This window comes from Octopus sinensis, linkage group LG10, assembly GCF_006345805.1.
Source record: "Octopus sinensis linkage group LG10, ASM634580v1, whole genome shotgun sequence".
Taxonomy (NCBI): domain Eukaryota; kingdom Metazoa; phylum Mollusca; class Cephalopoda; order Octopoda; family Octopodidae; genus Octopus; species Octopus sinensis.
Genome location: NC_043006.1, coordinates 53,665,793 through 53,689,559, shown reverse-complemented (window position 1 = coordinate 53,689,559; position 23,767 = coordinate 53,665,793). Strand labels below are relative to the sequence as shown.

General features: G+C 37.9%; 1 protein-coding gene across 1 annotated transcript; it reads left to right on the top strand.

Annotated features, from left to right (window-relative positions):
* The first annotated feature begins 282 nt into the window (after positions 1-282).
* Positions 283-23,243, top strand: LOC115216513 (uroporphyrinogen decarboxylase). Its single transcript, XM_029785949.2, has 10 exons — positions 283-437; positions 10,906-11,011; positions 13,756-13,835; positions 14,886-14,984; positions 15,294-15,455; positions 16,612-16,773; positions 17,948-18,085; positions 19,688-19,788; positions 22,097-22,163; positions 22,971-23,243. Exons 1-10 carry the CDS (start codon positions 420-422, stop codon positions 23,133-23,135), a joined length of 1,098 nt encoding a protein of 365 aa, XP_029641809.1. The 5' UTR covers positions 283-419; the 3' UTR covers positions 23,136-23,243.
* The last annotated feature ends 524 nt before the right edge of the window (positions 23,244-23,767 follow it).

Genomic DNA, 23,767 nt, shown 5'->3' with positions numbered 1-23,767 from the left:
CAAGCGCTGCCCCCCAGTCGGTACACGTACAAGCTACACCACTGCCCATGGATATATTTTTGATGACGAAGACTATCATTAGTTTCCTGGGATTTCAGTGTCATGTGGCTGTCAATAAAATTGTTTACTAAGTGAATATACCTCTATTTTCAACTTACCTCCTGGTGATCTGAAATCAATTTCATATGACCCATTACCACCACCACCACCACCAGCAACAACACAACAATTACTGCTACTCATACTAACAATGCTGCAGGAATAAAGTGCTATAAATAAATATTTTGATAGGATAATTTGAAATTGTTACTTGTTTTCGAAGAATTTCATTGCTCGAACCGCAAATCCGGATATATTTAGCAGTAGGAATATCTATTTACTTGACACCGTCGTTACGGAGCAACTTAAAAGCAGCCGGCATGTCTTACACTTGTGATGTGAGTGAGAAGTTTCTTTTAATTATTATTGTTGTTGTTGATCGTACACGTTATATATGTATGCATGCATGCATGTATGTATGTATGTGTGTATATATATATATATATATATATATATATATATATATATATATATATATATATATATATATATAATGTGAATGCGTGTGTTTAGGGAATCGTATCATACTTTCAACGATACATGAAGGTGAGAGGATTCCAGGCCAACGTAGGAGCCTCTGGGTAGTTGCTTGATTTGCTAGAAAGAGCTGCCAAGCCACCCTCGCAAACCACACTCTATTCTCTTGGGAAAGAAAAGGACCCAGTGGATAAAAAGAGATGGTCATGGCTGAAATACCTCTGATCAACGAAAGTTACTTGAAGCTGAACAACAATTCTCTAGTTTATATTCCATTCTGAATTTTTCTTTACCTTCCTCTGTTTTCATATTACTTAACTGGTGTCAGGTGTATTCGGTGAGGCATTTACCAAATAATGTGGTCTGTTTATATTCATACATGCATATAAACATTTATGCATGCATATAACTTTGCCTTTCATCCTTTCGGGGTCGATAAATTAAGTACCAGTTGCGTACTGGGGGGTCGATCTAATCGTCTGGCCCCCTAACCAAAACTTTCGGTTTATATATATATATACACACACATTAATGTTTCTGGAATGTACATATCTCTTTACAGAGTTTTTTTCTAGAACCTGGTCGACTCTAATGAAGCATATGAACTTATATCTTAATTAATAAGTTCTTCTCCAGAGTGTTATTTGTGGGAGATTTGGTTCCTATTTCTTGCAGGTCGAACGACAGTGTATAGGCTCTTTCGTTAATTGGAGGTTATACAAAATGTTATGTAAGTTCTTTCCTGTGTTTACTACATCTAGTGTTAACTAAGAAGCGTGTCAGTACCTCGAAGGTCATAAACCTGTTTCTTATATTTACACATGTGTGGCCGCTCGAAAGATCAACCGAACCCATCTCAAATCATGCCTTACTGCTTTAAAAACAGAAAGGGTACTCTAATGTAGTCTTTGATACGCTGTGGAGATGAGGTGAACCGGGAGGAAAGGGTCAGTGACGTCAATGGCTGTGGGGCCCTATCGGAAGAGGAGGAGTGAGCGAAATCAAGTGAACGGAAGTAGGACTAGCGTGGGCCTCTTTCCATTCGGGCAGTGGTGGCGTACGGACGCGTGTAGACGTAGGTTTTAGCGATAGGTTAGACGCGTAGGGCGCATCTCAGATTTAACTCAGTTGGACAATCGACATCGATAGGGAACCGGAGAGGGAGATGAATTGCATATTACTAGCTATTTCGGAACTCGTGTATATATATATATATATATATATATTTGTTGTTCTCCTCTCTCATGATGCCAACAAAAGTAAGGATCACTAGCGAGCCCATCAGACCTTTCTGTGACGAAGGAGGTGTTATCGCTTGCATTCGGAAGATCAAGGAGGTGGCCAGCGTGCAAAGCATTGAAGCTGTAGCAAATCTCATGGGTCTGTATCTGGAGGGAAACGCATTGGTGCTGTACCTCGCAATGGATGAAACAGCCCAGCTGGATGCAGAGAAGATTGAGCAGCGCTTAAAGGAAGCCTTTACAGATGGATCAAGCTAGGAATGGTCAGGTGGACATGTATGCTGAAGAAATTCGGAGGCTAGCCATGCTATCTGGTCTTAACGGAGAAGGACTAGAAAAGATGATACGGTTGGCTTTCGTAAATGGTTTTTCTGGCAACATATCGCTGTGGCTGCAACTACTGCTGTACAGCCAGAAGATGGTGATGAGCGAACTCGTCTCTCAAGCCTGTGTGTTGATGCAAAACACTGGGTGGAATGCAGTGGCAATGGCAACTGTGGAAGCCTATGGCATCATGCAATGATCGATGAAAAATGAGGAGAGAAACTTAAAGTCAGCACATCTGCAGCTACACATGCAGGAAAAATTGTGGAAGTATCAGCTGGCGTGAGATAAGGGCTACACAAACTGTTTAACTAGGCTGGATTTAGGGCTGATTTCTACACCAAAGATGATGGCAACAGTGCCCAAACCTATCCTGGGAAAGGTGGACAAGGTGAAAAAGGGCCACCAGTTCCTATATAGATGAGACTGTAGTGTCTGCTGCAGAGGTCATTGGTCACCTAATGAAGTTAGGGCTGACTGTAAAACCACTGGAGCCAATGGTTGGAGGAGCTGCACTGGGGCTCAAGCTTCAAAGAGACAAAACTGGCTTATTGGTGTTTCAGAGAAGAAGTGGGATTCTGGAACTGGGCACCAGCATCAACAGATGAGAACTATTCTCAATGTGTGGAAGACTAGTGGGTCACTATCTAATTGTGGGGTGGCTTTGAACAGCATGCAGCTATGTCAAGAGATGAGTGAATAGGGTGAGGTGGGGAGATAAATGGGAGAGGACAGTGGCAGTGATACAGGAGATCCTAGAGAAGGTAAGATGAAGCTGGTATCTGCCCAAATTGGAGAACAGGACCATATGGTGCAATACTAGCAGCATCGCTATAGGGGTTGTCCTGGAAATTGGCTCTGAAAAGCAGATGCTTACAACCACATTAATGTGGCTGAGTTGGATGCTGTGCTGAAGTGGGTGAATCTGGCCCTGAGATGGGGGCTGCGCTCTCTCAAAATCTGAACTAATTCAGCTACTGTGCTTGGATGGTTAGAATCAATGATCACTGATGAAAGGAGAGTTCAAACGAGATGGACTGCAGAGATGTTAGTAAAGTGCTGCCTAGGGGCTCTGGGAGAGCTAACTGCTGAATTTGGTTTGAAGCTGAGCATGGTCTTTGTGCCCTTGAAAAAGAATAAGGCAGACATTCTAACCAGGCTGAAAAAGGCCTGGTTGGCAGTGCTGGATGATTCAATGTGGGTAATAGCTGCAGTGTATCGGCTAAGTGACTTAGAACTAAGGAGTCTGCATACTATGCATCATATGGGTGTGGATAAAACCCTGTATCTTGCCAGGAAGGTTGACTCCAATATTACTAAGCAGAGCATTCAAAAAGTGGTTGGGGGCTGTGACAGGTGTTAATTCATTGACCCTGCTCAGAGTGTGCATGAGATGGAAACATCTCAGTAGAGCACAATTGGAGATGATTGACAGTGGATGTGACACACTACCAGCAGGAGACATATCTCTTAATGGTTGACTGGATCAGGTTGGATGGTGATATGAAGGGAAATTAAGATGGGCACTGTGGATGAAGTTGCTGATATCCTGGAAAAAGGGCCCTGTGGACGAATTGCTGATGGACAACAGCACTGCATTTCATTCATAGATACTGAAAGAGATGCTTGATAAGTGGAATGTGCAGCACTTCTTCAGTATGGCATACAGGCTGAGTGGAAATGAGATCATGGAAAGATGTCATCGCACAATCAAGGCCATGGTAGAGAGAGTATTTTGGTACAATATGTCACCCTGATCAGGACAGGCCAAGGAGTCAGTGTCACACAGAACAATGTTTAGGTATGAATGGTAACACCTGTATACAGCATCACAATACCCTGTGCAAGTGAGAGAGCCTTCCTTCATGCATGTAACAAGTAAAGTTTGGGTCAAGTCCCCAAAGGCATGCTGCACATCTCAGTGGAATAGAGGGACAGTAATGGTTGTTAGTTCCAAAAATAATGTCTCTGTAGATGGAATGCTGTGTCATGTCTTGGATGTTTGCAGAATTGTTGCTTTGTCGGACAATGAAGGGAGAGGAAGTGAGTGGAATTTCATCCTTGCAGAGATCACAGCGAATGAGACATCCACCAAGGTGGATGGCAGATGAAGTGAGGAGGTGATTTCTGAGATAAGTGGGGGGCATGTGGAAATGAGGTAAACTGGGAGGAGGGTCAGTGATGTCAATGGCTGAGGGGCCCTACTGGTTGAGGAGGAGTGAGTTAAGTCAAGTGAGCAGAAATAGGACCAGTATGGGCCTCTTTAGCCTTGGGCAGTGGGAACAGACTGATGCATGTAGACGTGCAAGCTGGAAAGCGAATTTGCCGTAAGTTCTAGCAATAGGTTAACCCAATTGGACAGTCAATACTGAAAGGAAACCTGAGAGGTAGATGAATCACACTTTGTTCCTCATATTACAGTTTGGTGGAGGTAAAAATCATGGACCGCACCCTCAATATAGTGTGTTTCTGTAAAAGAAAAAAAAAATCCCAAATGGGGTGTGGTCCATGATCGCCTACAGTTCCTCATATTACATAAGCTTTTCCCAGTCCCCAAGTACATGATGGCCATGGAATGCCTTTGATCATGTGGAAGTCTGTCGGAAGAGCCGTTTCTTTTTTGTGTATGTTGAAGGAATAGGGGTGACTTAATCTGTCGTCTGGTTAAACATCACTATCATTGGCAGTGTTGAACCAGGTCCTTGGGTGTTTTTTGTATAGGCCACTCTGTTGCAAGCATTTGGGCCCAGTTCTCCAGTTTGAGGATGATTTCTTCTCTTCATTCCACCAGTTGCTGAGCCCCTGGAAAAGAAAAAGTCATTGGGCTACCCTTTCTTCTCTAAGCCCTAATTTTAATTTTTATTATTGTTTTTAATAAAAGGGGATGGACCATTGAAAGTTGAATTTAGGCCTTTGTTTGGGGAAGTATCATTCAGTTTTGCTCCACAGACTTAGAGGTCAGGGAGACAACACGGTCTTGGTAAAATTCTACTGTAACTAAATATCACCAGTTAGTTTGTCCAATGCTCTACCTATTCCACCACTCACCATTCTTGATGTTAAGAATGATAATAATCATTTCTGATATAAACACAAAACCTGAAATTTGGGAGAAGGGTTTAGTTGGTTAAATCAACTCTAATACCTTGATACTATACTTTATCAACTTCGTAATGATGAAAGGTATACTTGGTATGTATAATAATAATAATGATAATAATAATAATAAACTGATTGGAAGTGTTATCATGTACATTGTTTTGTCATATGCCCTGATGCAGTACCAAGCAGTGGCTTCTGATCTTAACTGATTGGAAGTGTTATCATGTACATTGTTTTGTCTTGGTATAAAAGATGGGCTACAGCAAATATTCTGCTCAATACCACAAATTTGCTTGTCAGTTGTTTGACCTTAACCAGTTGACCATGTCCCTTAGTGGCTGACAATATGTGTATCTCTGATCACAAGTAGAAGTAGTGGGGGAGTATCATAGCCGTGTGTTGCAAGGAATTCTTGGAGGTTTGGGTAATTCACCTTTGGAAACATGGGTGGTTTGTTCAACATCCTTAAACAATCCTTATTCAGGGACCTTTTGAGTGGGATGGGCTACTCGACCAGAAGAAAATTCTAACTGGGCCCCACCTGCAAGGTCATGTGCTGTTTATCTTGATATGAAATCACCATGTCACACACATATAGTTGTGATGCATGTGCCTGGTGTACCCTTATCAGATAGGTAGTCATGGTGGATATACTGGGCTTCGTATATTTTACCCCAGTATCACTTTGATGGCATGCACTGCTCTCTCACTTAATGATAATAATAATAATGATGAAATCCTTTCTACTATAGGTACAAGGCCTGAAATTTGAGGGGAGGGAATGGACAATTACCTTGACCCTGGTACTTGTTTTAACAGCTCTGAAAGGATGAAAGGCAATGTTGAACTCAGAATGTAAAGACAGACAAAATACTGCTAAGCATTTTGTCCTGTGTGCTAAGCATTCTGCCAACTTGCGTCCTTAATAATAATAATAGTGGTCACCAATTTTAGCACAAGGCCAGCATTTTCAGGGTAGTGGGTAAGTCAATTACATCAACATCACTAATCAACTGGTATGCCCCAAAAGGATGAAAGGCAAAGTCAACCTTGGCAGAATATGAACTCAGAACATAATGACGGATGAAATGATTGCATGGAACCTCACCTGTTAGTGTCGATGTTTCTAGTTGAGGCTTAAGTGTAACTTATATAATTAAAGCAAAGCCAAAGCGTAATAGAAATATTAATAATAATTATATTTCCATAGGTTTCTTCAAGAATTTACTACTTAAAATAACTTGAGCAAATTAATATAATTTAATTACACTATAGAGGGGAAAATATATTATTAATTATATAGCTTAATTACTTTTAAATATTTTTGCAATAGATCAGAGAAATTGATTAGAATAAACCAAATGTAAACAGTATTAATTCCATGTTGATTTGTGCCAAATATTTCTCTACTCATTCTATTGACCTATATGTACCACAAAGATTTAAATCTTTTATACATGTACAAATATACATATACACACTCATAATACACATGTGCAGTCTTAAGTATGTATGTGAGTATATATATATATATGTACTTTATTATTATTAAAACTGCAAAAATATTACAAAAAAACTGATATTCAGAGTTTCATGTTCCTGTTCGTCAGACAGTTTAGATTGAGAATAGAACGAAATAAAGTTTGTAACCAGTGTTGCCTTACTAATAGTTACCAGCGTTGCCTTACTGGCACTTGTGCCGGTGGCACATGAAAAAGCATTCAAGCGAGGTCGTTGCCAGTGCCACTGGACTGGCTCCTGTGCAGGTGGTATGTAAAAAACACCATCTGAGCCTGACTGGCCCTTGTGCTGGTTGCACGTAAAAGCACCCACTACACTCTCAGAGTGGTTGGCATTAGGAAGGGCATCATCCAGCTGTATAAACTCTGCCAGATCAGATTGGAGCCTAGTGCAGCCATCTGCTTCGCCCGTCCTCAATCAAATCGTCCAACCCATGCTAGCATGGAAAGCAGATGTTAAACGATGATGATGATGTATAAAATATACAATTTACATTGACAGATACACATTTGAAATTGGTTTCTTTTCATTGGTCCTTCTGACTAAAGCTTTTTTATTAACCAATGATGATAGGTTTAAAATCATATTATGTGAGATTGAAGCAAACCTTAAATCAAAAATCAAAATTTCAAAAATGACTGAAATTAGAAGGAAAAAACATATATGACCAGAATAAATTAATTAATGATAAGATCAGTTTAATATATGAGACTTTGATTCTATTTCAGAATATAGAAGTATGAATCTAAGTATAGTTTAATGCACTTTCTTTCACTCCATGATTTTAAAGTAATGATAACAAGAGCACTCAGAGTGCAAACCTTCACCAAGGCAAAGCCAACGTCCTCTCAATGATCTGGAGAGGTTTTTTAAAATGAGAATATCTGAAATGAATTCGACTGCTCTTTCAAATGAGAATACTAAAAATGAACCCGACCGCTCTCAAAAATTAAGTGAAAAAACAGGAAAAATAATCCAGAATCCTTGTCTGGTACTGGATCGATCCCAAAATCTAATCAGTTCATGCCAGTCACGAGGCCAAAATGCCCTGGAAGTTTCATCCGAATCCATCCAGTGGTTCTTGAGATATCTTGTCTACGGACAAACAAACAAACATGACTGAAAAACAATACCTCTGCCTTTGCTAAGATGGAGATAACAATGACGATGATGATAGTGATGATTTTATTTTTATTATAGTTGTTTCAAACTTTGGCACAAGGCCAGCAATTTTAGAGGGAGGGGCTTAGTTGATTACATTGAGTCCAACATTTAACTGGCACCTTATTTTATTGACCCTGAAAAACTGAAAGGTGAAGTTGACCTTGGTAGGATTTGAGCATAGCACACAAAGAGCTGGAAGAAATGCCACCACTACTACTACTACTACTAATAATAATAATTTCTTTTATTAGCCAGAGGAAGTTAGAGGAGGGGACAGGCAAAAGCTGAAATTTTGGATGGGGGCTAGTAAATTACACTGACCCTAGTATCCAAAGATGCTTAATTCATTGACCATGAAAGGATGGAAGGCAAAGTTACCTTGGTAGGATTTGAGCTTGGCACATAAAGAATTGGAAGAAATGCCATTAATAAACATAATCCTTTCTGCTATAGGCACAAGGCCTGGAATTTTTGAGGGGAGGGGGCCAGTTAATTAGATCAAATCCAGTATGCAACTGGTACTTAATTTATTGACCTTGAAAAGATGAAAAGCAAAGTCGACCTTGGTGGGATTTGAACTCAGAACATAGCAACGGGTAAAATACCACTAAGCATTTTGTCCATCGTGCTAAAAGCTCTGCCAGCTCACCACCTTTAGTCAAAAGGACCAATGAAAACTAATAATAATAATGATAATAATATACCCTATTCATGTCATAGTTGACTGATCTTCTAGGACAAGTATTCATGTGTAAAACACTTTTAAAAAAGCCATACAAAACAGCTGGACTAACCGACGCTGATAATCCATGTTTAAAGCAATTAAAGATGTCTGGAATATGTCTAGTTGTGTGTGTGTGTCTATTATTCAACTACTAATTACTATATTTCAACATACCAGAGAGATGGAATGACTTGACAAATTGCCACACCTACAGACATTACATGAAATAAGGTTTTGTTGTTGTAATAGTCATAGTAGTTAAGTTTCAGGTCAGACTTGATCAAGAAGACCTATGATCACAGGCACTCCAACCATGACCATACCATAACTATTCCATTCTTCCCATGAAGTGAGATATGGTTGCCATTTGTAGCAGGTTGAACGATTGCCTAGAGGTTCCCATATACAAGTTTTGTATGTGTGTGTATTGTATTAATGTAGTCTGTGTTCTAGAGTATGCATGAACGAATGGTTAAAATGTTGGATCTTTTCCTTTTGATGGACGGAATTTTCTAGGTAACTAAACAATTTGAAACTTCGTATACTGGTAGAATGTGTCAAAAGATAACATTATTGTAAACAAAATTGAAAACAAAATTGTAATTTGTAAGTTTAACGTAGTTTAATTCTTCGAATTTTAACCAATGAAATGCCAGCATTTGAGCTCAAATCATTTGCTGCGTTATCGATCTTGATAAAGAACATAGCAGACGCACGCCGCATACACACACACATATATTCAGATACATACACACGTACACTTGCACACACACACACACACACTTTCTGTCACTCTCTCTCTTAAACACATGCATATACATTTGCACAAGCACATAGTAATTAATATATAAGTGTACACACACATACAAACGGAGATATACATACACACACATATGCACACAAGCATACATACATACATGTTCGTGAGTTCGCACTGGTGTCCCCTCTGTGTTTTGCCCCTTGCCGCAACAAATTTACACAAAAGGTAAATAAACCAGAAGGGGTCAATGTTTCATCGTTTTGGGGTCGATAAATTAAGTACCAATTACACACTGGTGTTGAGGATTTTTTTCCCAATTTATATCACAGCCTCCGACAAGCTGGGGCATCCTTTTATGAAAAAATATTTCGCAAATTTTTACAATACGACCCACACTCCACGCGCATCCTCTAGACCGATTTAGGCATATTATTGTTTTGTTTTTGTTGTTTCTGGCCCTTCAAAACCATGGGAGAAGCCTTTTCGGTAAAAAAAAATTAAGAAAATATTCAAAAAATATTGTTAATATTTTTATTGGGAGACGAAATTCATCGATTTAAGAGATATAGCTGTTATTTCTAGCACATGCAGAAGAGAGAAGGATGAATAACACGTGTGTGTGTGTGCTGTTTACGTTGCAACAGGATATTGTCTGAGTTTTTAGACGCAGCAAATGATTTGAGCTCAAATGCTGGCATTTCATTGGTTAAAATTAGAAGAATTAAACTACGTTAAACTTACAAATTACAATTTTGTTTACAATAATGTTATCTTTTGACACATTCTACCAGTATACGAAGTTTCAAATTGTTTAGTTAACTAGAAAATTCCGTCCATCAAAAGGAAAAGATAATTGGATAATTTGTAATTATGAGGTAGCAATTTTGATCCCATTATGTCTTCTTGGACAAGTGTCTTTTATCGTTGTCTTGGGTTGATCCAAACTGTGTGAGTGAAATTGGGTGGACAGAAACTGACTTACACAAAGTAACACGTTTTTTGGGGGTTAATATAAAGATCTGCATTTGTTAACAACTGTGTAGGAAACTAATATGACAAAAGAGGCTATCTTTCGGTTTGACTCGAATTTTGTCAACAAAGAACTCGGTAATTTCCGTGAACCCGTGTTGTCTTGTCAACTGTCAGTTGACGAAATGGGAAGAAAAAGCTAATGAGTTGTACGTGTGTGCATGCTTGTTCCTGTGTGTGTGTGTGCGCGTGTGCTTGTTCTTGTTTGTGTGTGCGTGTGTGTGCGCTTGTTCCTCTGTGTGAGGAACAAGCATGCACCCATGTACAACCCATTTGCTTTCTCTATCCATTTTATCAACTGACAGTTGCCAAGACAACATGTGTTCACGGAAATTACCGAATTCTTTATTGACAAAATTCGAGTCAAACCAAAAGATAGCCCCCCCCCCCCCCCCAAAAAAAAAAATTGTGCAAACGAACCTTGATGATACTGAAATGTTTTTATATTGTTTTATTCTATCCAGAACTTTCCAGAACTGAAGAACGATGTTATAATACGAGCTGCCTGGGGTGAGAAAACTGAATATGTTCCTGTATGGGCCATGAGACAAGCTGGACGATACCTCCCAGGTAATATTGTAATATATATGGTTTGGTGGATAGCTATAATTGGTACAGCAGCAAATAAAATGCAATGAGTTATTGAGTTGCGTCCCTTTGTGCTCTGAGTTGAACTCGGTTTTATCCTCCATCCTTCTCATCGTATAAAGTACTGGTCAAAAATTAGGGTTGAATTGACAATTTTATCTCAATCAGGTGTAGTGTTGGCGAATCTCAGGGAGCATGGAAGTTTTGAAGGATACAGTGCTCCGACAACTAACAACTGATACCGGCAGTTTGTTCCATACTTCAGCAACTCATAGCCTGAAAAAATGTTTCCAAAAGTCATGGGAGTTGTGCTGTTTTCTGACTTTGTAAACATGTCCATGGGTGTTAAGACAGGTGGAGTTTGAAAAGGTGCTCAGAGTTATTGTTAGTAAGATGGTTAATAATTTTATGGGTGTCTGCCAAGTCAGCTGCCAGACGTCGGAGTTTCAATGTATCCATGCCCAGGGAAGTGTGTGTGTGTGTGTATTTGTGCATATATATATATGTGTGTGTGTTTGTGCATATATATATATATATACATCTCATGGCTGATGTAAATTACAAGTATAGGGAGTAAGATAACTGATATGGTTGAATAGAATTAAATGTGCATCACAGACCCAATTTGCCATGTATTTACTATGACACACATTCTCTCTCTCTCTCTCTGTTGAGAATGGAGTTAAATTTGTTATCCCAATTTTCTGAACTCAAGCGCAGTAATTTCCATATTCCAAGGAGGTAAATCCCGACATACATTGTTGGGTAAAATGAAAACTCATTTGTTATAAGGAAATATTGCTATTGTCCAATGTTTCTTATGGGGTTGGGATGGGCAACAAATTGCAATGTTTAAAAGAATTAAGATGGTTTCAGACTTTTAAAATAAGTTGATTACTTTAACAAAGAAAGATGAATTTTATGAATGCAAACCCTATTTTCTTATAAATAAAAGTAGGGAGCATAAAAATTTTTTTAGAACTATTTTTTATGAGCCTGATATTGTAAGAAACAGCGCTGCAGTGATCTCAGTTAATTTCCAGCATGATACTGGTATATATTTTATCGGTCGTCTTTCATGCTAAGGATGAAAAATAAACTCTGGTTGGAATTGAACTCAGGATGTTTGTTCCTTCTCGAGCCATGCCTGGCTCACAAGGGCCGGTTTCCTTGGCGTATTGGACGCCAGTCCATCGCAGGTGAGCTGCAAGATGCAGGAGGAAAGAGTGAGAGAAAGTTGTGGCGAAAGAGTCGGCAGAAGTTCGCCATTACCTTCTGCTGGAGCTGTGTGGAGCTTAGGTGTTTCGCTCATAAACACATACATCGCCCGGTCTGAGAATCGAACCCGCGATCTCTTGACCGCGAGTCCACTGCACTAACCACTAAGCCATATGCCAATGATAGTGATGTTTAACCAGACGACAGATTAAGTCACCCCTATGCCCTCAACATACACAAAAAAGAAACGGCTCTTCCGACAGGATGTGAAGAGATATAATTATGTCCCTAAGGTAGTTTACACGTAACAAGTAATATCAACCCAGAGATATATACATAACCATACACACATATATGACATTAATATAAAAGAAAAACATTCTCTGCATCTTCTTGGTTTTCTAAATTCACCAAAATTTAGCTAGAAATAATTATCTCCCTTACAATAGTTGGCTACTAGGGCATACCAGGGCAATTTAATTTAGTTTCCTAATTAACATTCAATGCTTATATCGCTAACAAATTTGGCGAATTCATGAACTTAATGGTAAGGTTTGTGCCTTCATAGTGTCTAATGACTACATAATAGTATCGTTTCTAATTTTGGCACAAGGCCTGCAGTTTTGAAGTGAATAGGGCTAGTCAATTACATCAACCCCAGTACTTGACTGGTCCTTTATTTTATTGACCCTGAAGAAATATATAGTAGATTATTATTGTTGTTGTTATTATTATTATTGAGTGAGAGAGCAGTGCATGCCATCAAAGTGACACTGGGGTAAAATATACGAAGCCCAGTATACCCATCATGACTACCCGTCTGATAAGGGTACACCAGGCACATGCATCACAACCATATGTGCACGACATGGTGATCTCATATCAAGATAAACAGCGCATGACCTTGCAGGTGGGGCCCAGTATTGGTGGAATTTGAACTCAGAATGTAAAGAGCTAGAAGAAACACTGCTAAGCATTTTGTCTGCCAGCACATTGTTCCTGAGTTTTATAGATGCATAGGGCCAGTTCCCCTGGATTCAATGGCATGTATGCTCCTGCTGGATGGGATACCTGTCCATCATAGTTTTACTCACTTTTGCCAGCTGAGTGGACTGGAGCAAAGTGAAATTAAGTGTTTTGCAAAAGAACACAATGTGTTACTTTGTCCAAGAATTGCAACTATTGGGTTGTCTAGAAAGTCTGTGCCGGTTTTTAAAGGAATGAAAAACTGACCTCCTACCCTCATATAGTTTCTGATTTAGGCATTGTGTTTAAATCAGAAACTATTGTTATTGTTATTATTCATACCTCTGTCAGCAGATTTAAAGTAAATGGTAACGCTGTGGGTACCAAGCGATATCATTCCCTAAACATCACACTAGGGTCAATAAAATAAGCAATGTTACCATACTTATAACTAACTCCATCAACAATATTACATTCTTTTACTGAAAGCCAGGTGCTTTATCACAATTGTCCTTATTTTGATTTAAAATTATTTTCTACAGAATTTAAGGAAGTGAGGGCAAAACATTCATTTTTTGAAGTATGCCAGACTCCTTCTCTGGCTTGTGAAGTTACACTCCAGGTAAGCTATCATTACACTTAACTTTAAGCATTGTCATAACTATTGCCTTCTTATTTTGATTTTCACAATAACATATCTTTGAAGGACTACACTCTTTTATAAGCTAAGAACTTTTTAAAATCAATATTGCCTTCACCAATACCATCTTAACTATTATTATGGTAGATTGATTGGATTTACTTAATAGTTCACTATGCTGTCATGAGTTAGCTTGTTCTTCAAACACCCACACATGCACGCACAGGTTGGGCCAAAAGTCATACACAAAATATTTTCAATATGTTCTGAAATTGTCAAAGACATGCTTCAATTCTTCTCAAACTGAATACTATGTACTTGTACACGAGAAACAGAATGAATAATAATGTAATGTAAATAAAATGTCAAATATTTTCGTGCTTGACTTTTAGCTTACTTTATATATATATACAGAGAGTCAGAAAGTAATGCAGTTATTATTTGCATTAGATTCTTATTCACCTTCATATGTGTGTCTGTGTGCGTGTATGTTGTATGATGTTATACTAGTATGAGAAGTGAGAGGTGGTGGTGCTGGTGTTGATGGTGAGTTTGGTTGTTAGAGGTGATAGCAGTGGTAGTGAAAATTAAACTTCTTTTCTACTACAGCATATATAACGTTGCGTAGTTATTTCTGAAATAGGCACAAAACTTCAAATGTAGAAGATGGGGGTCATAAATGGAATGGAATATTCATGCCTTTCTTTTAGTGTCTCATGATCGTAGAATTGTGGTTTCGATTTCTGAATCAGGCAAAGCATTATATTTTTGAGCAGAAGTGAGGCAGCAGCCTGCTTTGATCTACTCTTTTTGGTATCTTAGTCCTGGACTGAAGTCAAACTAGGAACTTTATTTCTAAACCAAGAGTGGTCAGATTTTTATCCTCTATATCCCTATTTATTAACACCATGTACTTATCCAGAAATACTAGTTAATGATTAGAGATCAAATTGATTGAAACACAGAGTAGATGAAGTTTAAAATCTTATAATCATACATGTTTTGTATATATTTTCTTTATTTCTTCTCCAGCCTATAAGACGTTTTGCTCTGGATGCTGCCATTATTTTCTCTGACATCCTTGTTATTCCTCAAGCTCTTGGAATGACTGTGGAAATGGTGCCAGAGAAGGTCAGTTTTTCTTTTTTTTTTATCTTGGATTTTTGAGGTTTTTGTTGTTGGGGGGAGGGCTTCTTTACTTTGTGTTATTTGTCAATAAATTCTATTGTAACATTATGTGTCTGTATGTGACTGTGCTATATTGTATGTGTGTGTAGTGATGGTGGTGGTGGGCATGCCATGTATGTGTGCTAGTATGTTGCATGTCTATGTGTGTTGTTGTATGTTGTATATGTGTGCAATATGTTGTAAGTATGTGTGATTTGGGTTTGGTATGTTGTGTGTGTTATATTTCTGTTTTCACCGTTTTTGTTTTTTCAGGGACCAACATTTCCAGATCCTTTAAGAAAAGCTGAAGATCTTGAGAAGTTGAATAAAAATGTAAATGTGAATGATGCACTTAGTTATGTATTTGAAGCCATTACACTAACTCGGCATAAGCTTGAAGGAAAAGTTCCTCTTATTGGATTTTCTGGAGCTCCAGTAAGTACTCAGATTTTAGAGAATGTCTTTGAGTAGAAAAGCTCAAAAGCTTTAATAAGAATTTTCTTTTGCTATTTTTCTTTTATTTTTCCTCCTTTGAAGACAATATACTATTGTCATTAATTCAATGTCTATAGTACATCCACACTTAGAGTTTGCATTTCCAGTATGGAACGCCCATCTTGTCCGAAACATTGATCTGCTGGAAGCTGTCCCGGGATGTGCTGTAAAGTTGTTGAAAGAAGGCCCCCAAAAAGTGTATATTTTCTCCTGATGACCCTGTGAAACCTACTAGCATCCAATATTCGTAGTTTTCAACTAACTGCACTTGCAATAGCAAGCTGTTTCCAAGTCTGTATATATATATATCACTTTGACCAACCAGGCTATCAGATGTTGCTACACATCACTGGTCACAATGTGCTTCGCATTGTTTTAGCCTTCAAATGATGCCACCCCACTGGCTAAGCGAGCAGGCCAACAGAAGAGTGAGAGAAAGTTGTGGTGAAAGAGTACAGCAGGGATCGCCACCACCCCCTGCCAGAGCCTCGTGGAGCTTTAGGTGTTTTTGCTCAATAAACACTCACAATGCCCAGTCTGGGAATTGAAACCGTGATCCTACAACTGTGAGTCCGCTGCCCTAACCACTGGGCCATTGTGTCTCCATATATACACACACACACACACACATGTATATATATAAATATATATGTATATAAGTGTTTGGCTTAGTAGTTAGGATGTTGCACTCCTGATTGTGAGATCGTGGTTTTCATTCTCAGACTGAGTAGTGCGTTGTGTTCTTGAGTAAAACGCTTCACCTGATGTTGCTCTGCGATCACTCAGCATTTGATGTGTGGCACACCATGTACTTGTACGGGCAATGTTGAGTTGATGGAGAAAGCGAGCTAATGTATGGCATAAACATTTGATCACTATAAACAGATCATTTGTGCAGGTTGGTCAAGCATGAAATTGCTTGACCAAGCATGAATTATGTCTCTTTGTAAATTTTGTCTTTGCTTATTGTTATATCTCCTCATTTATGTTGTGTCTTTTGGTATTGTCTCTTCTTACAGTCATTTCCCTCTATAATCATTGTGTCTACTTGCTGTCACATCTTTCTATAAAATATTATGCCTATTTTCTCTTACAGTGGACACTTATGTTTTATATGATTGAAGGAGGTAGTTCTTCCACTGCATCCAAGGCAAAGAAATGGTTGTACACACTTCCAGAAGCCAGTGTGGAGCTTCTAGAAATTTTGGAACATGTAATTGTCAATTATTTAGTTGCTCAAGTTAAAGCAGGTGCACAGGTTAGAGTCCTTTTCTTCATATCTCCTTTTATCTCTTTTTTTTTCCTTGTAACGTGAGTTGCAGCTTTCTCTCATTGCACTCTCCAAGTATGTATGTGTGTGTGTGTGTGTGTGGATAATGCAAAGAAAGGAAAAGTACTTCTAGCATTGTGTTTCTGTGTATGTGCACACACATGCACTTGTGAAGAAAAAAAAGGAAAGAAAGAAAAATTGGTTTCAAATTTTGGCACAAGGCCAGCAATTTCAGGGAAGGAGTAAATTGATTACACCAACCCCAGTGCTCAACTAGTACTTTATTTTCTTTTACCTGAAAGGACAAAAAGTAAAATCGACCTTGGTAGAATTTGAACTCAGAATGTACAGACAGATGAAATACTGCTAAGCATTTTGCTCAGAGTGCTAACAATTATGCCAGCTGACTATCTTATTTCTTTATTGTCCACAAGGGGCTAAACATAGAGAGGACAAACAAGGACAGACAGAGGGATTAAGTCGATTACATCGACCCCAGTGCGTAACTGGTACTTTATTTATTTATTGACCCTGAAAGGATGAAAGGCAAAGTCGACCTCGGCGGAATTTGAACTCAGAATGTAAAGACAGAAGAAATACCTATTTCTTTATTACCCACAAGGGGCTAAACATAGAGGGGACAAACAAGGACAGACATAGGTATTAAGTCGATTACATCGACCCCAGTGCGTAACTGGTACTTAATTTATCGACCCCGAAAGGATGAAAGGCAAAGTCAACCTCGGCGGAATTTGAACTCACAACGTAACGGTAGACGAAATACCGCTAAGCATTTCGCCCGACGTGCTAACGTTTCTGCCAGCTCGCCGCCTTAAGACAGAAGAAATACCGCTAAGCATTTTGCCTGGCATGCTAACGTTTCTGCCAGCTTGCCGCCTTCCAGCTGACTATCTTACTTAAGACAACAAAGTACAAAAGGAAACTTTACATTGTTGTTACTTTGTGTTTTGGTACTTTTCGTTATACTTATGGTTAGAGCGTGCTTGTTGGACCAACTGATAAACAACATACTTTGAGATACACTTGTTCCTTGTGTTTGAGATACAGCCATGTTTTATATTTTTGTGATGCAGCTTTGCTTTATAATTAAAAGAAATATCTAAAATGTCAAACATAATTTTTTTTTATTTTAAATTTTTAGCTGCTGCAGCTTTTTGAATCTCATGCTGGGATTCTTGGACCTGACTTGTTCTTTAAGTATGCCTTGCCATGTATCCGAAGAATCGCTGAGAACGTAAGAGCTAAGCTAAAAGAACAAAAGCTTCAGAATGTTCCTATGGTCAGTATTCATCATCATCATCATCATCATCATCATCATCATCGTTGTCGTGGTTATTATCATCATTTTCATTTTTACTTTTGCTTTCCATGCTGGTACAGTTTGGACAAGTCATCTCCTGATGGGAGCTGCTGCTTCTATAAACTGACTTAGTTTCTACTTCCTATTGCCTGCCACTTTATAGAGTGTACCGGATGCACTTTTTGTGACACCAACTCTGGAGAATTTGAATAAAGGAGCCTAAGAACTCTATATGTTCTCTACTCAAATTTGCCAAAGACTTTATAGCATCTACAAGGTACATAATGTAGTACCAGCATTTTCCCTTTGAGGGCATATGAGTTGTCAGCTGGCATAAGTACAAGAAGGGTGGTGTGTTGTATGCAGGACAATGTAGAGAGTACTCTGAGCTCAGACATGTAGGCCAAAGAGGGAAATGGGGGAAGTGATGCTGGATTGGGTAAGGGAAGTGAGTGCTGAGAGTATTAAATACCTAGGGCATGTACATTTGCTCAAGTAACCAAGGAGAGGATTAGAAGGATTGAGTAATGATGTCAGAAGAACCTGGATGACAAGGTGGTTGAAAGGGGCAGTAGTGTGATGTAAGCGACAGAGTTAAATGGAATGGTGTGAATGGCAACAGCTGAAGTGGATAAAAGTAAGGTGGATGACGGATTAAGATTAGGATTAAGAAATGGGTTGCAATAAAAGTGGATTTGAGAAGAAAATGTGATGACTGATAATAGGGAAGGGTGAAAAGAATAAAGGAGTAGCACTAGAAAGAGGGAATTATAGTTTCATGAGGAGGGTCCAATGCAGTGTTTTATGTATCAGCCTAGTGAAGGGATGGAAGTAGACTAATGCAGCCACTGATACAAAGGCCTAGTAAAGGGTGGAGCAGTCAGAGGAATGAGGTGGACTAATCAAATCTCATACACATAGGCCTAATGGAGGAATGGGGTTGGGGAGAAGAGAGCAGTCAGATGATCATAGTTGGGTAGGGGAATCAAAAGGTGTAAGGTGAGGCAAGCAGCAAAATGAATGATGTATACTTGACAGAGTACAAAGTATCTCAGCCTCTGAATACTACCCTCATTTCAGGGTATATTTTTACCACAGGGAAGAATATCTGCAGCAACACATTTCAGCAATCAGTATAGTCCTTTGTCAATCTCCTCTGTGAAATGTAGCATCTTCAGATCAGCCTTTACCACTTCATGCTTAGTCTTCCTTGGTTTCCCTATTGTATGGGTTCCACAGCCCAGCCTTCTCCCTTGCACTCTACTCTTGACTTTTCTTATACCTGGTTATTCACTCAGTTTATATGTACTAACATTACACATCCATTGGAGCATTCTTGCTCCCTCGCTTAGTTTCTGTTTACCATATTTACTCACAAAGCATTGGTCAGCCTGAGGTTATCACCTAAGGTGCCATGTAGTGGAACTGAACACGAACCCACATATTTGCAAAGCTACCTTAAGAATTTTTATAGTGAACTGAAGACCGAAAGGAATCTTTGGTTATTCTCCAACACTATTCCCACTCTCTTCTCTTTATTTTTCAATCTCATTAACATAAATTTCATTTTTACCATTTCAGATAATTTTTGCTAAAGATGCCCATTTTGCACTTCGACAACTGAGTCAGAGTGGTTATGAAGTTGTCTCCCTTGATTGGACCATCGATCCTTTGACAGGAAGGTGAGAGAACTTTTATTTTTTGTTATATCTCGGGAGGGTCGTTTATGCCAATAATAAACACATACTGGTTTAATTTTATTTCTTTATTATTCGTCAATTGATTAACTATTTAGCCCACTTATTAATCGATTATTTGATTAATCATTCAGTGATAATCGATCAATCAGTTATGTTTGTCAAAGTCTTTTCGTCATTAATCACGACCTCTTCAATGACACGCCTTCTCTACTCATGGTCAGCTTCATGATTGATTGATTAACTGAATGTTTAATCAAATAATGTATTAGTTAGCTGGTTAAATAGTTAAACAATAGACGAATAATAATGACGTGAAAGTGAACCAGTGTGTATCTTTTTTTATTGGCATAATGACCCTACTGAGAATACATCAAAATCTGTTTCAACACAAAGAATTTTACAAACCAAATACAAAAACAAAACCTTATTCTTTATTACCTTATAAAACAAATGGTGGAATGCTAGAATCAGCAGAACTCTGGAAATAATGCTTTGCCCTTTATGTTCAGAGTTCAAATTCTGCTTGAGTCAAATTTGCTTTTCAACCTTGGAAATCAATTAAACCAACTATGTCCCTCCCACAAACATTTGCAGCTTTGTGCTATTGTAAGAAATTAGTATTATCTTTTCAAAGCTTTAAAGGCAATGGATTGATCTGGCAAAGTTTTGGTCTACCAACTTAATTTTCTGAATTTTAAACATTCATCATTCAGATTACCAAATCAAATATAATGCTTGTTTATTCACATTGTTTTGAATTAAGCATGCACTATCTTGTAGCTTTGAGCTTTTGATAATATAACTATTTACTTTTAGAATGACATTGTAGGGTAGGTGTGAGGGGCCAAATCTGGTCAATTTGAACATGTGTATCTTTTCACAAGATCTTTGTCTCAAATTTAGTAATTACTAGCATCTTTCCTATGTTTCTAAGACCTAATTACACCCTGCTGATTAAATGTCTCATCATCATTTTAACACCCTGTTTTCCATCTTGCATGGGTTGGACAGAATTTCCTGAGACAGATTTTCTATGACTGTATATTATTCCTGTTGTCAACCTTCACTTGTGTTGAAATAAAGTAATATTTCCCTATATTTTGCAAGATATTAGGAATGAATGACATTATTTTTATTGCAGTGACATTCATTTAAAGTTATCATGCATTGTGAAGAGGAGACACAACCACATGCATACATACGACAGGCTTCTTTCAGTTTCCATCTACCAAATCTACTAACAAGGCTTTGATTGGCTTGGGTTTATAGTAGAAGGTACTTTACCCAGGGTACCATGTTGTGGGACTGAACCTGAAAGCATGTAGTTGAGAAGCAAACTTCTTAACCACAAAACCATGCTTATGCTTATTAATAAATAAATGAATAATTAAATTGGTCAATTAAAGAGAAAAAACTGATTTAATGTAGGAAATCTGTTTGTTGTTTAGCCCCAGGTCATCTCTGATTGAGCAGATCTGATACAAGTATATAGTTGGTTGTACCTCATATTTAATAGCTCCAGCCTCATCACATATTGTGCCTCACTTATTCAGCCTAAGAATTATATTAAAAGTATGTATATGTCTGTTGAATCTTCAGCTAATTCCACACTGATTCAATGAGTAAGTAGTTCATTAGTTAAACAACTGAATGCTTATTGTTGAAACCAACAGAGGATCCACTCTGTAATCAGACAAATGATCAGGTATGGTCGCAGATCCATATTGCTATCTAGGTGAGGTTCACACTATACATTCTAACATCATTGTTTAGCTCCAAGTCAGTATTCATGAAGCTGAGACATGGAATGTAGGTAGTTAGTTGAATCTTTAGGTGCTGGCTTAGTTGATATATGATCGAAAACATTTAAGCTGTGACTGTCCTATTTTTTTTCAGGTAATATGCACCTAAAAACTCATTGTATCCCTTTCTTTAAGACAGTAACTTTAATTTGAAACATGTGTGGCTATCATTTCTAGCTGTTTGAGTAACCATATAGAGCCTCCATTCATGGCTGAAGGTAGTTATTTGTGTGTAATTTCAATGTTTAATTATTACAATGTTTTATTGTAATATTGCAGTTTGGGTATGTTATATTCTCTCTTTCTCTGTCTGTTTGTCTGTCTCACACACACTCACAGACATGCACACACATACCATTATCCAGTCTGCTTCTGAAAATTTGTAGGTTGTGGTTACAGTGGAATGGAATAAGGTAGATTTGGTCTGAATGAGACCAGATGTTGCTGTTCTGCTGCATTTATTACTTTAACATCTCTTTTTGTTGCAGAGAACAGACAGAGTCCCATGTATCTTTACAAGGGAATCTTGATCCTTGTGCCCTCTATGCTTCAAAGGTAAGTTGTGGCACTTTACATTTTATTGTTGTTTGTTTTTTATTTCCTGGTGAGGAACCATTTCAGTAGAATAAATTGAAGGTGAAATACCGTCATGGCCAAAAGTTTAAAACATAGGTCTGAAAATTAAAATTTTTATATTAAATGCTCAAAGTTATATTTAATTTGCAATATATTATTACTTGGCCAAAAGTTTGGAACAAAGGTCTGAAAATTAGAATTGAACCATTTGATCAGTTATCTCCATGATGTATATATTTGAATCAAATTGTACTTGACCATAACAATTTTAATTTAAAAAAAAATGTCCCAAACTTTTGGAAACAGGTAAAACCACAAACACTGAAATGGTCATCTGTTCTCCTGCAATCAAAAGGTTACTCATTCATCTTACATCTAAAGACTGTATGATGATCAAAAGGTTACTTGTTCATCTTTCATCAAAAGTCAGGTGATCAGTTAAAAAAATTCCTGAGTCATGGAACATTATTTGTCCAGGGTGATAGACCAATCTAATTCCACTACCTGATCAGAGTCATCTCTGTTATGGGAATTTTAAGCTAGGTCTCAGTGTCTGAAGATAACTTTTTTCATCCAGTTGCAGAAGCAATAAGATGGGTCAAAGGTGTTGTCCTATTTCCTCTTAGCCATACAAAAAGAATGACAACTTCAATGTGCTCCAACAACCTTTTGTATTATGGGTCACATCTGAACCAAACATTGTTATTATTGACTTCACTTATTTCAGTGTAAAAATACAAATGAAATTAATTGAGTTTAAATCTTTTTTTTATTTTTCATTTTTAGGATGAAATTGAAATTTATGTAAAAACTATGTTGAAGAAATTTGGTACACATCGTTACATTGCTAATTTGGGTCATGGAATGTACCCAGATTTCCAACCTGATCATTTAGGTGCTTTTGTGGATGCTGTTCATAAGCATTCCAAACTTATGAACAAACCTGAGTGACATGCTATAGTCATGATTCTAGTGTCTTTCCATGACATCTGTCTTCGTCATCTTCTCTCACAAAAAAATGAATACAGAACGAAATTAAAAACATTTATAACAAAAGAATTCAAACCATTCTTTCTTTTTTTTTTTTTTAATTTTGTTGTTACTTAATCCCAAGTCAGCCTTGATCAAGAAGACCTGTGATCATTCATATTCCAGCTGTGACCATCTTATCTTTTTTTGTATGTCTTTGATTGCATTATCTGAACAATTCTATACTTGTGAGTTGAGGAATTTATATTATGTATACTATTTATAGTAATCAACCTGGTGTCCTCATCTTGATTGTTGATTTTACTATGTTTCAAATGTTGTATATTTCAGTCTTCTTCAGATATCTTGTGTTGAACTCAGTTGTTGTATCAGAATTTCAAACCTAATCCTTTTCCCACTCTTTGTGTTTTGTTCATTGCTTCAGTTCATTTTTTGTGTGGATTACCTTAGTGCCTTGCCTGGGATTGAATTCAAATCCTGTAAGTCAACTGAAACAAAAAATGTCATGAAATGCAGAGAGTAGAATGAGAACTGTACTTTTATGGATCAAATAATGGGCTAGGTTTGAAATTCCAATACCACAATTGAGTTCA

What these genes read in the sequence shown, in the direction of transcription:
- LOC115216513 (XM_029785949.2), top strand. An exon ending in TGGAAATGGTGCCAGAGAAG is followed by an intron (nt 14,985 to 15,293) that starts GTCAGTTTTTCT and finishes TTGTTTTTTCAG; the next exon opens with GGACCAACATTTCCAGATCC. An exon ending in AGCTTCAGAATGTTCCTATG is followed by an intron (nt 18,086 to 19,687) that starts GTCAGTATTCAT and finishes TTACCATTTCAG; the next exon opens with ATAATTTTTGCTAAAGATGC.